General features: G+C 39.5%; 1 protein-coding gene across 5 annotated transcripts in view; it reads left to right on the forward strand.

Annotated features, from left to right (window-relative positions):
• Smr (Smrter) overlaps nt 1-16,344 on the forward strand; it is a 657,953-nt gene that overhangs the window by 616,395 nt on the left and 25,214 nt on the right. For all 5 annotated transcript variants that reach the window (XM_067159726.2, XM_067159723.2, XM_067159722.2 and 2 more), the window contains exons 17-19: nt 5,163-5,549; nt 6,580-6,861; nt 15,829-16,005. In XM_067159726.2, coding sequence (XP_067015827.2) covers nt 5,163-5,549; nt 6,580-6,861; nt 15,829-16,005 — 846 coding nt within the window. The remainder of the gene's footprint in view (nt 1-5,162; nt 5,550-6,579; nt 6,862-15,828; nt 16,006-16,344) is intronic.

Below are 16,344 nucleotides of genomic sequence, written 5' to 3' on the forward strand. Positions count from 1 at the left end.
CCTAAATTTCATCCAATTTAAGTTCCATTTAGGGTTTTTAATAAATGAGGAGTTGACAGAAGAATTTTCATTATTGATTAGTATTGGGATGTGGTCACTATTTCCTTGTGTTGAATAAACAGTCCAGTTGAAGAAGGTTGGTATGTGCGGCGTGCAGATGATTAGGTCTATACTACTACAAGTGCCATGGGCTATGTCAAAGGGAGTTGGAGCAGTAGAGTGCATTAGAATTAAATCAGATTCATCAAGTATCTTTTCTATCTCTTTTCCGCTTGCATCAGAACTATGACTACCCCATAACGTGTTGTGGCTGTTGAAGTAACCCATTAGGATGAATGGTTTAGGTAGTTGGTGGATAAGGTTTTGTAGATCGTCACCTTGAAACAAACAACTGTTTGGAATATTGGAATATAAACATTGCAGATACATAGAGAAGGTGGTAGATGGACTGAAATTTCTACAGCTCCCAAATTAGTGTTAGCAGTAATTTATTTGGCATAGATATTGTTTTTGATATAAGTAGTTCCTCCTCCACTCGTATGATTCACATTTGTTCTATTTTTGTGGTAGACACTGTAGAGTCTTCGATTGGCAGCAGTCTTTTTTTCCTGGAGACAGATAACGGATGGTTGGTGTTTATTTATTAGGTGGTGTAGATATTCTAACTGTCATCCATAACTGTTAAGATTCCATTGGAGTAATGTTGTCATAATAATGATCAAAAGCAGAATGAGATTTATCTCCATTATTATACTGGGAAGGAATTGTCGTCACTGGAATACTCTGGTGTTTTATTGATATGCGTTGGGTCTTCACTTTGAATGGCGAATTTCAGTAGTTTAGTAAGGATAAAGTTTTTGTAGGACTTCAGCAAGACCTTCTATGTCTTGTGTGTAGTTTGAAGTAATTGCTGATATGTCCATCGCACCAACTGTATTTTCGAAGAAGGATTGGAGCTGGAGGTGGCTGAGGAGGAATAGTGATGGGTCGGCTTCTAGAACTTTTTTTTACTGGCAGGAGTGATATCACTTATTGTTGATTTTTGCGTGTCTGTCTTTGGTTTCTTGGAAGTGTGCTTTGTCTTACGGTTTTCGATTTGTTCAGGAGAGGCCAGTGTGAATTTGTTGCTATCAGGAGAATTTTAATTAATTGTTTCACTACTAGCTAGTGAAATTGGCCTTTTACATCCAGGAAAATTCACTGTTGTGTGGGTGGAGTGTGTTTCCATAGGCACAGCAATTTCTATCTCAATTTGAATTCCAGAGAAGGGAGGAGCATTGCAGACTTGGCTAAGTGCTAAGTTAGGATTAGTCAGTGAAGTGGCTTCTTGAATATCTTTTGGGAGGGAGCTAGAAGTACTGATGACAGTTTTGGGGTTTTCGATCTCTGACTTTTGTGAATTCTTTTGGAGCTGAGGAATATGATTGGAAGAGGATTCATCTTTCGGAAGTGAAACGTTATTAGGACAATCTTTGACCAGATGTCCTTTGATATGGCAAAAAAAAAAAAAAAAAAAGTGAGTGAGTGAGTTTGATGATAGGTAAATCCAGTAGATTTATCAAAGTCTTTATTTTGAATGTACATTTGTCTTCGAAAGCTTAAAATGTGTGAGAGAATCCTGGAATTGACAAACCTGCTCTAATTGGGGTAATCCTAGACATGATTTCCACACCGAGTTTTAACAATTCCTCTTCGATAACATAGTTTGGGATCACAGGACAGATGTTGGATAATATAATATGCTTGTTTTTTGTTAGAAGGTGTTGTATTTCCAGTGAAACATTGTTATTGAGATCTTAGGGTTTGTCAGTATGAGATCTTCAACAGTTTTCTTACTAGAGAGAAAGATGCATATCCTTCTGTTCGATATATGTTAAACAATACCAGTATAAATGGTCCGTTGTTGGACATTACAAATTTTCCAACTAACTCATTCCTGGTTGCCAGCATTTCTTCCCTATGGGAATCAACATCTATATCGTATGTGAAACAAACCGAATGTTGCTAGGGGTTGTAAGTTTCCCAATAGCTAGCAGCACATAATCCTTGATACTGATCCCATCATGAGATTCTATTACAATAGCTTGTTTTATGGAGGGATACAATTGTATTGCAGCAGAATAGCTTAACCTTGAATTACGTTCGTTACTAGGCCTAGTTGTGACGGTTGTAATTTGATTACCTGATGCATTGTTAGGATGTGGAGGGTTATTTACGATATTGTTAGCTTACTTGGTGTCTGTTGAGAAAAAAATATCATTGATTTCTTCATTCATTGAATTCGATTGATGCCGACCTCTATCAGCAGGGGTTGCCATTATGAGTGGGTCAACAAAGGGTTTTAGGTTATCTGTATTGTTTTTCACTTCTCACAGAGACCATGGATATAACGTCAGGTATCTTTAAAGTATGAAGGCTTTCACGGCCGGTGTCAATATAATAAAATTCTTCCGGGCTGTTATGCCGTGGTCCACTCCTCTCGCTTCTCCCAGACGTTTCGACTACTGCTGCGGTAGTCATCTTCTGTGGCGTCGTGTAGATACGCTCTCCTGTATCTCGTTGGCGACTGCAAAAGTTGTTTGCGAAGCAGCTGTATTTATATGTAAGTGTGTGGCCTCCAATTGGTTCGCGCTGTGCAAACCGACATCTGATTGACTATCTGAAAGCACGACCTCCGATTGGGTCGCGCCGAGCAGCTTGACGTTTGGTTGGCTATCTAAGCACGCGACCTCTGATTGGTTCGCGCCGGGCATGGATTCTGACTGGGTCGCTCCGAGAAGTCTGTCGTCTGATTGGATCTCGGAGTGCACGACCTCCGATTGGGTCGTGCCGAGCAATGGAACCTCTGGTTGGTTGACTGTAATGTCCCTGATCTTAGTAAACTTCGGCCGTACGTTATATAAAGGGGTGTACCAGGCCTTGCTGAGTTTCATTCCTTCCTCCTTTCTATTAAAGTTATCCGGATGTTTATGTATTTCGATTGCTTCCCTGTAGAGACGGGCGTGAAAGTGGGATGTTGTGGCCAGTATGTCAGTATATCAGATCCGTTACGAGGATACTGACATACTGGCCACAACATCCCACTTTCACGCCCGTCTCTACAGGGAAGCAATCGAAATACATAAACATCCGGATAACTTTAATAGAAAGGAGGAAGGAATGAAACTCAGCAAGGCCTGGTACACCCCTTTATATAACGTACGGCCGAAGTTTACTAAGATCAGGGACATTACAGTCAACCAACCAGAGGTTCCATTGCTCGGCACGACCCAATCGGAGGTCGTGCACTCCGAGATCCAATCAGACGACAGACTTCTCGGAGCGACCCAGTCAGAATCCATGCCCGGCGCGAACCAATCAGAGGTCGCGTGCTTAGATAGCCAACCAAACGTCAAGCTGCTCGGCGCGACCCAATCGGAGGTCGTGCTTTCAGATAGTCAATCAGATGTCGGTTTGCACAGCGCGAACCAATTGGAGGCCACACACTTACATATAAATACAGCTGCTTCGCAAACAACTTTTGCAGTCGCCAACGGGATACAGAAGAGCGTATCTACACGACGCCACAGAAGATGACTACCGCAGCAGTAGTCGAAACGTCTGGGAGAAGCGAGAGGAGTGGACCACGGCATAACAGCCCGGAAGAATTTTATTATATGTCAGGTATCTTATTTACAAGAATGGAGAAGATGATCCAAATATTTACTTCTGATCACTCGTACACTAATGTAACGATTACGAACCTCTATTATATAGCAAAACTTGATCAAGAGAATTACTCGCCAACATCATCAGTCACTGCCTTCTAGATCCGTCAATTACAGACTTGCCGTGTTTATTTTGACTTATTCCTATCCATTCTGTAAACACACCAACTATTGCTAAATAAGAGCCAAGCCATTGATTTTTCCAAAATTTTAAGTGGAAACTGAGCTCCGTCCATTATGCAATGACATCCATTACTTGATTAAATACGGCATATAAGCATAAAAAAGTCTGTTCGCCATTTACCGTTATGTAGGTCTAAATGTCATATACGGTGTGACATAAAGCCCCTAGCAAAAAAAAAGTCGTATGTTTACAACATGAAATGGACATACTGGAGTCCCTTATTTTTTTGCAGCTGTAAAAATATAAAGAAAAATGTTTGTGTGTAACATGCAAGTAAACACAGTATTATAAAAATTATAAACAACACTCTTCAAAAGTTAAGAAGCTGGACCTAGCCTATCAAAACACCTACGAGCAATGCCTGTCACAAAATGTGAAGCTGGAACACTACATGGTAGTCATCCGCCCAGATGACCTGTATGTCATGGAGTGTCTGTCACTAAATAGAAATTACTTGATTGAAAAACTGAAAGTCGCAAGGAGAAGAATTCTCGGAAAGATTCTAGGCCCATTACTGGAAGATGGGGAATGGCTGTATGAAGGAAAAGGAGAGTGGACATGTGACAAGGTTGTTTTCCAACAGCCTGTCTGTACCACAGGGCTAAGGGAGACTGAGAAGTGCATAAAAGAAGCAGTGAGACAGATCCTGAAGAAAGTCTGTGCTTTTCAGGAAAAATCTCTGAAGAAGAAGAGTCAAGAAAAGAAAAGTTTACACCAAGAGAGAAGATATGACAATACTGAACAAAGTTTAAAGCCCAATGATTGAATAAGCTTGGTCCTAAGTAGGCCCATTGGAACGAAGAAGAAACAAATGAACTTCTATGCAATGTTTAAAAAAAATACATTGCTCTATAAATCTGTTGTAAATTAATTAAATTTATGTGCATGTAAAGAAGGAAAATATGAAGCACTGCTGGCGTACTTTTTGAATTAAAAAAATCGTGTTGTTGGGCTGCTAGAAGATTTTTTTTTAATGCATCAAACCTGTAAACATTTTCAATAATTAAAGCGACGAAGTTGTTACCTCAATTTTTGAGCGAATGATTGGAATCTTTGTATTGCGTTGCACACATGTATTAGTGTGTGCTGCCACTAGACCCCTATGACTTAACCACTTGAATTGTAAAAGGTACTGCTCTAACAAATGTTTTGAATTTTTAATTCTATAAAACCTATTTGAAAGTAAAAATATGGCATTTTTATTTGCTCCTACAATTTTTGTTTGTGAAAGCTTAGAGTATCACATTACTGACATGCCCGTACCTTTGCAGTTAAATGGTCCCGGAAGCTCTCTGCGGGAATCTGCATCTCCGTCCAACGTGCGCTCGGTGAAAGATTTGATGCTGGGGGTGATCGAAATGACCTTGAAGAAGACCCCTGGTGGCCAGGCCGTCGGCAACGCAGTGACACCGACCATTTCGTCCATCTTGAACTCGGACCACCGCTCGGACATCACGTTTGTGCGTGAGTTCCGACCTGACAAGCAGAGACTTGCTCAGGAGTCCAACCTGGCTACTCTTTCGGTGGTCAACTCGCATGGCTCCCTTCATCAGCAGCCTCCCACCAGCATCCTACAGCATATGCCTCAGATGCAGGCCACCATCACGCCGTGTCTCCCACCTGGAGAGTTGCCCAAGGAAGGACTTGTTGTTGTCCAGGTAAGCCCCCAACATGGATGGTGGAATTCTACAAATTTGGACCACAATGCTGTGATGATGATTTTATTATCCCTGATGTTATCAGTGAGGGATTGAAAGGCTTAATCTTTTCTGAGCATTATAATCTAGTAGTTGAAGTTAGAGCTATTCCACATTGTATGACTTGCAGCTTGAAAAATATGTATGAGGCTCGTTAATATTGACCAGTGAAGGTCGTATCATCGTGTTCAGTATCCTTCCACCTGTTCAGTGAGTTGGCATACAAAGCCTCTGACTGGGTCTATCCATGTCTCTTCAGTTTCAATGGTGTGCTCGACCCAGTTCCTTTCAGTCTCTTGTGCTCAAGTTGTAAAATGAACATTTGCCTTGGTAATCTGCTTGTGTTCATAGCACACTATAGTATCCTGTAAGCCATTTCATCTGTATTATTTTATCCTGTCACATCCGTACTTGAAACAAATCTCCTCTTAACTTCTTGGATCCAGCTCACATTTTCCAAAATTCATGCCCTTACCTGGTAGATGGTTCCCTTGCTTTATAGGGTTGTTTTTCATATTAGGTCTCTCCAGTTTAAATTCAGTCGGTTACATCCACATCACTGGGGTATTTGAATCTTCAGATGTGTTCCTTCCAAAATAAATTGATCACTTAAGTATTTTTCAAGAAGGACTTAAATAGGATCCTGTCACAACATATTCATGAGTATAGTTCTCATTCTGAATGAAGCATTGCCTGGGAAGGGTGAGGTGGTTGTCTTCTGTTGTTTATTTCAGCACACTAGGATGATATAGATATTTTAGATATTTTATTCTTCCACCATCAAGTACAGAAAATGTACACTAGGTATTGTCAGTATAAATAAAAATAATCTATATACAATATCTTAGTAATTATGCCTGAGTCATTAGAAAAATTATTTTAGCTACCTATATTATGAACATTTGATGGTTGAACTCTATTACGCTCATGTTAACTAATTAAAAGATGAAACATTGTTTGTCTTATACTAAAGCTACTGATAATCCGACAGGTACAGCAGGCAATGAGGGAGAGCCGTGAGCCCGAGCCTGAGACTTTGGACCTTAGCCTGAAGAAGCCACGAGAGTGCAGCCCCGTAACGAGGGACCCTTCACGGGACTCTCCGTACCATCACCACCCTCAGCACCGTGACTCTCCCTCTCTGCCCCCACACACCACCCTGCACACCGTGCCCCCTCCGGCCCACTCCAAGATGGTACACCCCCATACCCCTGCTCTCACCGTGTATCGCACCAGTGGCCACTCCGCAGACTCGGGATACTACCCTCAGCAGGTGAGTTGGTAAGAACTTTGCGGAAATACTCCCTCCACCTGTTCCTGTCTCTAATGTTCCCTTTTCCTTTTTCACAGGGTTAACCCTTGACCTATCCTGCATGTGTCTTTTCCTGGCTGAAAGGTAGAGTTTTTAGTTTTTCTAAAATACCTACTTTCCATATATTCTCACTATGTAACAATTATAGAAAAGTAATTTGAGCATTCACACACACAGAAATGATTTGTCACTTTATTTGATGGGATTGTATCTCATGTACACATAGATGTTTATTCCTGTTAGTGAAATGATAAATTACAGATTGCCCACAATGCTGTGATGATAATGTTTCTGACCCCTGACATTGGTGAGGGATTCAAAGGCTTAATCTTTTCTGAGCATTGTATATCATTAAAATTTAGTAAACATTTTGATTCTACTGTATTTATATGGCATCTCCCTTTTTAGCATCTGGATTGTCATTTTGAGTTGTAGAATTGAACTTGTCCACAATGACTGGAGGTTATCAGTACATGGTAACAGTAAAGCAGCAATAATAATACTGACAAAATGTATAAATTTTGTTCCATATAATTCTACGACATACACGGAAAATAAATCTTAGTCCTATGAGCAGTATTGCTTGAATAGAAAAGGAAAACTCTGGGCTAAAAAACATCATCTTGCAGAAGCTAATCTGTTATACTTCAACAACCCATCCATCAATGCTGTAAACATCAGCACAGCGGCAAACCCTGTACAATTTGCCATAAATGTAATGGCCCTCATTGTCATAGATGCCTTAAATTTATACAGAAATTTTATTCACTTGTTGGAATCCCACCTGCTGATATATAAAGAAAAGTGAAAACAATCGGGAGGTCCTCCTGAACGCTGGTTGATGTTCAGGAAGAGCTGAATATCTCAGACATGAGAGTAAAAGAAAAACGAATTATTCGAGATCTCCCTTACTTAACATTGAATCGTTGCTTTGAGGTGCAAGATGAACCTTGAAGTGGTATAGACTGTAAATGTATGCAGGACCAAGCCCATTCAGGAGACTTGAGATTTCTTGAAGGGAGTTCCATCACATATCTTACCTTTGTTTAAAGGCGTCTGGTCCTCAGATATATTTTTAAGGAGTGAAGTGCAAAATTTGGAAAATGTTATTTTACAAGGCAAAGTATATTGAACAGCAAATAGATTGTCAACGAAATAAATAAGAACAGTGGCCTTCTTCTCTATCTTCTACTATGACGACCTGAAGACCACTCTGGGTGGCAACATCTTAGCAGGGATGTGATATTGGCACTTTTAGTCCCATCTGTATCAAGAGCACATTTCCTCCCATCCCGAGATGTTTTAATTAGCACTTTCTCAGCCCCCCGTGTATTATATTGACACTTTGAGGTTTTGACTCACACATACGTTGAATTAGCATAGTTTCGCCTTCTCCCTGGGGCTGAGGGAGCACAGGACAGCAGTCTGTCATCATCATCATCATCATCATCATCATCATCATCATCATCATCATCGGTTTGCCCTTCCAGCGAGCCGGGTAGGGTGTTTGAAAACGAGCGTTTTCCAAAGTTGCCTATTCAAAAACATTTCGTTGTCCAAGACAGATTCCCAATTCCATCCTCTTCCCTCCACGTCTTCCCTCAGTTGGTCCATCCATTTTCTTCTTGGTCTTCCAGCTGGTCTTCTACCTGTTATTCTCTTTTCCAAATAAGCACATGTAACCTTGTGCTATTCGTTCGTTTAACATGCGCAAACCATTTAAGTCTAGATAACATAAGTCTTTCCTCCATCGATTCATTTAGACCTAGGTTGGATCGGATCTCATCATTTTTCACATGATCAAGTCAGGTCTTTTGGAGAGCAGTTCTAAAGAAATTTCATTTCACAGGCTTGAATCCTACTACATTCCTTTGATGTTAGTGTGCAGGTTTCCAGAGAATATGTAAGGATGGGAATGAAATATGACTTGTACAGGATCATTTTTGTTCTTTGTGGGACCTTCTCATCCCATAGTAGGTATCTAACGATACTGTAAAAGTTAGAGCCTTCGGTTACTCTGTTTGTTATTTCTATCTCAGCTCTATTATTACTAGCCATTACGCTTCCTAAATATCTGAATTGGTGTACTACGTCAACCTGCTGGTCCTGTATTTTTATGTTGCGTTCTGTATTATGTCTGCTGATTTTCAATGCTACTGTTTTTGATGGGTTCAATTTCATTCCATTATCATCAAACTTCTTACACCATGCATTCAGATTATTTTGCACTCCCTTCTCTGTTTTATCCCATATTGCCACATCTGCAAACACCAGAGCCTGAAGATCTATATTACCTTTTCCTTTTAGTTCCTTTAAAATGGTATCCATGACTGCTATGAATAGAAGAGGTGATAAGGCATTTCCCTGTTGTACTCCTTTGGTTGTATTGAACCATTCAGAGTGACCATCTCCAATTCTGACACAGCTTTTGCAGTTAGTATATAGCATTTGGATCTTCCTAATAAGGTACTCCGGTACACTAAGTTTTCTAAGACGTTTCCAAATAGTTGATCTAGGAACATTATCATATGCCTTTTCAAGGTCCATAAACGCAATAATTAGGTCTTTTCCTCTTTCCCAGTGTTTCTCTGCCAATATCCTCAAAGCAAATATCAGATCTGTTGTGCTTCTTCCGGTCCTAAAGCCACGTAGTTCCTCTTCTAAGATAGACTCTAGTATATCCCGTACTCTGGCTTCAATGTTCTCCATAATTTTAAGGCCGTGTGACAAGAGGGTAATGCCTCTGTAATTTTCACTTTTCCTTCTACTCCCTTTCTTAAAGATAGAAACTATCACCCCTTTTTTCCAATCTTCAGCTATTTCATTATCCTTCCATATTGTTCTGAGAACTCTATACAGCCACTGTATTCCTGGCGGACCAGCAGCTTTAATCATGTCAGCTGTAATTTCATCAGCTCCTGCTGACTTACCACTTCTCATCCTATGGAGAGCTTGCTCTACTTCTGTCCATGTAATTGGGATATCTTCCTCTATTGTTTTCTGTCCTACATCCTCAACAGAAATCTCTTTAGGGCCATTTAGGAGCTTGTCAAAATATTGCCCCATTGTATCCGTGATATCTTTCATATTGCGAACTATAATCCCATCTGCTGTCTCCAGAGCTGTAATTGCTTCTTTATCTGATCTTTTACGTTTTACTATTCCATATATCATTTTCATACTCCCTTTACTGTCTTCTTCCAGTTTAGTTGTAAATTCTTTCCAACTTTTCTCTTTTTCTTCCCGTACAATTCTCTTGACTTCCAACTTTCTGTATCTATATTCCTTTGCCATCTCTTCCAACTTATTGTTGTCTATTCGATCGCTGTTGATTCTTCTGTCAGACTTAGCCACATCAAGAACTTTTTTGGTTTTATTCCTTTTCATTATGGCTTCTTTCACTTTATCATTCCACCAAGATGTTCTTTTCTCTCTCACTCTTCTGCTTGTTCTTCCACATATTTTATCTGCACTACCAACCAGACTTGCCTTAAAATCATTCCATTCTTCATTACCTTTCTTTGTGTCTGTTATTGGTATTTTAGCTCTGATTTCCTCTTGAAACTGCTGTTTGATTTCCACATCTTTCAATTTCCAGTCTTTAATTCGTGTTTTTTTCATCTTGTTTACTTTAATGATAGGTTTGGTGACTTTTAGGTCTGCAATGAGGAGTCTATGGTCACTATCAAGGCTCTCACTAGGAATCACTTTTACATCATGCACCTTTTCTCCACTTGACCTATCTGTGATGATAAGGTCTATCACTGATCTATACTGACCATCCCAGCTGTATCTCGTTATCTTGTGGCTATCCCGTTTCTGAAACCACGAGTTCTTCACCAGAAGTTGGTTTCGTGTACATAGATCAAGCAGAAGTTCACCCTCCTCATTTCCATTACCAAATCCATATGGACCAATAATGCTTTCAAACGTGACCTATCAGTTCCTACCTGGGCATTAAAATTCCCAATTATCATTATGTTCTCTTCATCAATGATGTCCTCTAGTTTTTCTAGGAAGCTTGCTTTGTGGTCATCGCTACAACTCTGCTGGGGAGCATAAACTTGGATTACAGTTTGAGTTTCTCCATTTAGGCATAATTTAGCTTTGATTAATCTCTCATTGATGAACGATACATCTGTTACACTATCAATGTCTTTATGAAGTATAAAACCAACTCCATTCCCGCCACTGCAGGATTACCACTCCAGCATAATTTATATCCGTCCTCTAACATTCTTGTGTTGCGACCTTTCCATTTGGTTTCACTTAGCCCTAGAATGTGAATATGTCTATGGTTCATTAAATCCGTGATTTCGTTCCATTTTCCTGTTAGAGTCATAATGTTTAAGGTTCCAATCCGAAGCTTGTTTCTATGATCGGTTCTTCTCGTGCATCTTGAATGAACATCGGAATGACGTCGTCATTAGTTCCAAGAATACTTGAAGTATTGTCGACATTCAGAATATGTTTTTTTCCGAGGCTCGTTTTTGTTTTGAAAGCAACTGCATTGTACTCCTGTACTGACTTGCTAGGCCTAGCGTACTAGAGGATTTTCTTTCAGGGTGGTCTCCCTTAGCCTTTGGCAGTCCCCTGCCTCACTGCAAGGCAGCAGCTGATGAATTTGTGTTATTTCCCACACAAAGGTCTCATCTTATCCAACCTTCTAAGGGAAAACTCCTCTGCTCGCAGCTATTGGTTTCCCCTTAGTTTGCCTGGTTTGGTATCGGTCGCCAGACAGTCGCAGGTAGTACCGTCTACTGCCGCATACGATAGCAGAATATATTCCGACCTGACAGATTAGTCTGTTGTATAGCTGCCTCTGTGGATCCGTGGTAGAGTGTCGGCCTCCGAATCCCAAGATAGCGGGTTCAAACCCGGCAGAGGTAGTCGGATTTTTGAAGGGTGGAGAAAAGTCCATTCGACACTCGCATGTCGTACGATGTCGGCATGTAAAAGATCTCTGGTGATACATTTGGTATTTACCCAACAAAATTAATTAAATCTCAGCCATAGACGCCCAAGAGAGATCCGGTTTACTCTGTCTGCCATCTAGCGGACCTAGAGTAAAACGGAACGTCGAAATTAACGAGCAGACAGCCAGATGGCGTCAAATCGAAATGTCTGCACACGGTAGCTGAGGCCATACGATTATTATTATTATTATTATTATTATTATTATTATTATTATTATTATTATTATTATTATTATTTGTCTGTTGTATCATGGTCAAATTTTGGCAGCACTGCATAGTTTTTATCACCTCTTGTCCGCCAGTGTTGCTTTCAAATAATATGGTTTTCTTCCTGTGCTTGTGTATTGTTGCAGAAACATGCATTTTCATGAGATAAGAGAAGAAATCTGAATGTATTCAGATAGTAGTGGTAGTGAACTTAGTGGTTTTAGAAATATGATTGACTCACAAGATCCGATACTGCACTTGTCAGACCTAGATTGCAACATTAGCGATAAAACAAAGTCTGGATTTGTATGAATGAATTATAAATAGTAAATAAGTTTTTGAAATATCTTTTTGTTTGTGATCAAAATGATGCACGTTAAAGTGTGTATCACATTGATATACATGGGCTGTTAGGAGAGAAAAAAACGCATACGTTGTGGCTACTCCAACCACTACTCTTATACCTTCATATCTTCCACACAATATAAATAACATTTGTTTGAGAGCCAGTTGCTTTTTTGAGAAAAACAACAAAATTTGGTAGAGCATACCTCTTATATCAATTATCTCAAGGCGTGAGGTGATAAACTCACATATCTGGCAATATACAGGGATATGGATCAGGACAATATTAAATTACTGTTGCATTTCCATAATTGAGGATTGTACATGGAACTGGAATCACTTATTATAATTAAAATAAAACTGAGTTTATGACTATAATTTAAGTCACAATGAACAAGCATTGACGTCTTTTAATTTAACAAAAAAATATATCTAGTGAGATTTGTGGTAATCTGAAAAAGAAAATTTAATCTAAACCAAAAAAAGCTATTGGCATGAACTTGAAGTAGGATGTGATATCGCCGCTGATTACATTCTTCTTCATGTTATGAATGCATAACATGTCTGATGCTTTAATTACCTGATGTCTGCATACACCGCTGTTGAACTTGAAATTCTTGGGAAAACCTATGAGCTGAAGTCGGGAGCCATCTGCTGTTATCTTCTTATATAACAAGCAGTTGGCCTACATACCATGTACGCGTGTAGGGAGCTCCAATGTAATTACGTCCACTCATTATATTATAAGTAATTGACAATATTATTGAAACATCTTGTGAAGTCCATCCTCACAAGAAGATGATGTTTCTTTATCAGCATAGTACCCGTCTCTGCTCGGATACAACCACCACTTGTAGACCTCCTCGATTATTACAAGACCTCTTGAAAACACAACTCTTAGCTCTGACCATCACTCTAAGACCACTTCTTCCATTTGATACATCTGACTGTTACATATGATCTGAACGATATGATCTGAATACCTCTCACCACCGTTGCATCGATTTTTATAACCTCGCAATGACGACTCATCTCCCTACTCTCTGTTCATCCCTTCCACTTCAACATACAGTAGCTGGCGAATACTGACACTTGGTCGCAATCACGTGCCCACGCACTGATGTCATCAGTCAAGTGTTGTCTAAGCGTGCCCAAGCGGATTGCAGATGACTAAGTTTCATGCGTCACCGGGAATTCTACTTGCACACAACATTCTCAGTTAAACATAGCCTCGATTGCAAAATACTATGCCAGCTCATCTAGCCAGAGTTACAAGCCATAGCATGACTATATGAAACCAACAAATCTCACTTACAGCAATACAGAATAATTACAAACAAATTTCACTTAACCTATGATTAAATACAATAATATGCGTGATGCCTAATTATTACAGTCTAAATGATGAGAAACAGAATATAAAATCTAATGAATCAGGTTAATAATGATAATAATAATAATAATAAATACTGAATGGAATCTGTAACCCTGTTGTACGGTTACAACGTAAGTTATTCATAGCCCATATGCATCTTGCTGACTCTCACCTTATAAAGGAGAGTTGAAAATGGGAAAAACGTTTTTATTTGTTTTTTTAATAAAAACACCTGTAGGCCATGAGAAAAATGAGTACATGCAATAGTAAGCCTTGAGCTGTGGGTGAATTTACCAACTTTCTGGATGGTTCACATGGGACTGAGTTCATAACTTACTCTGTATCAATTTCATACCCATGGGGCTGAAAGTGGTAACGTACCAAGAAATGAGGTCAAAATGCTCAGTAACAAGTGGAACAACTAATGATTGGGCAGAGAAGAAGTGCTCTTGATTTGCATTTGAAATACAGTAAAACCTCATTAATTGGAAGTCGTTGGGACTCAAAAATAGGACTTCGAATTACGTGATTTTGAATTAATCACCAACTCATAATTCTAAATTCCAACACTTGCCGTGTCACAAAAATTTTTAACATCCATTATTGCATGCAATTAACCTTGACTCACAGTTTAAACCTTTCAAATGCCATGGAAAAAAACTATTTTCAAAATGTATCCAACCAGGTGGATTTGCATTAGATAATACACTGGCAAACATAACCTCGTGCAGCGAAACAAAAACCCCCACGATTCAAAGACGAGGACAAATGATGCTAGCTCCCTTGTGCAAATGCTTTATTTTTTGGATTACTGCTCTGTTTGCATTTTTTAGATTCCTTGTACTTTCACCGAATGTGCCCGACGTCCTTAAAACATTGTGGCGTATTGAGTTTCCCTATGACAAGGAGAGGAAATCTCTCGCATTTGTGTGCTTTGGAACACTGTACAATGACCCCATCCTTGTACTATTTCCCGGCTGGCACTGCTCTCCTTTAAAACCGTTTGGGCTCAGCATTATAAAGAACATGCTGTTCCATCGGCATTGGCAATATTGTTCGGTGCGTACGAATTGATTATATGAGCCACGCTTTTTCGTCAATTGTTTGTCGGTGTTCGCAGATTCTGTTTCTCCACACACTACGTGAATACCGGTACAAAGGAATTACGATTTCACTCGAACTTAGCAAATACGAAACACACTGTAGATACCAAATTGAGTGAAAGTGCGGAAAGCTACCACTGCACATTCCGGAAAACGCATTCCAACATGACGTGGATAATTTTGAATTTAAATTGCTCCGTAAAATACTTTTTAAATGTAAAGACAGTTTTGAATTACAAGTCTGTATTTTGATAATGGGATCGACATTGTTCTTCGAACTACGTATTATCTGTATTTTGAATTAAACAGTTTAAATAACATGCAAAACTGTACCTCATGTTTCTGGGAACAAGAGCTTCGAATTAGGCGGGATTTTGAATTAACCGGTCTTGAATTATCGAGGTTCTACTGTACTACTGTACCCACACCCTCAACAACTCTACACTTGCACAATTGTAATTATTGGTATAATATAGATTAGTTGCCACTTTTTGTTCATACAGACGATCTCTCTTTCTGCCTTTGTGTGCGATTTATTCTGCACATAAATAAAACACTTGCTTAGTACACCGGTTCAAACATGTAGAAGTGTTTGTTCAGTAAATGAGAAATGTCTAAAGTATTGCAGTCAAATTGTTTTCTAAAAATTCACAGCACGGCTGCTTAAAACTATGAGCCATACTTTACTCGTTGTGCTCTACACTGGCCAACAGTGCAGGACTTGGCTTCCCTTTTGTAATTGACACAGGTGTATCATAACAAATCTAATTATGACTGAATTTGTAAGTAGTAGGAAATGGTGTATAAAAAATGCGTTTTCTATGATACATTATTATTTTGTTTAGACAACTGGAGAATAAAACTGTAAACGATGATTACTTGTGTGGTCTAGTGGTTAACTTGTAGGTCTCTGAAATTTAAGGTGGTAGTGTCTCAAGACCAGCTGAGGAACGTGAACAAAGCCCCTTCGGTGTTTCTCTCTGCTGTGCCGCATCCTGATAGGCGTGGGGACGGCGGGCCGACCCCCCATTTGGTGATGAACCAGCAGCAGTCTGCATCTCGAGTGCCTCCCCCAGCACCAAACAGCAAGATGGCCAAGGTATTGATATACATTTTTAGTTGGTCCCCTGAGATTTCCTTTACTCACAATGTATTAAAATCCTCAAATTTACATTTGTGTCATTTTATGCTTCCCACTATTTACGCTACTACAGGCTGTTCAAGAGGAAAAATTTGAGGTAAAATGGCGTCGCAACTAACCTAAAACACTTTGAGCAACCCTGGCATGACGACCAAATCAAACAAACATGGTCTATAATAACTCTTAGAACTCTCAGTATTGAACTTCCGCTTAACCAACGCAGCTCATTGTTTGATATCAGGTGTTTTCCACAACATCCTAAACCTTATTTTTGGGCCGATGACCTTAGATGTTAGG

The sequence above is a fragment of the Anabrus simplex genome, chromosome X (genome assembly GCF_040414725.1).
Source record: "Anabrus simplex isolate iqAnaSimp1 chromosome X, ASM4041472v1, whole genome shotgun sequence".
NCBI classification, from domain to species: Eukaryota; Metazoa; Arthropoda; class Insecta; order Orthoptera; family Tettigoniidae; genus Anabrus; species Anabrus simplex.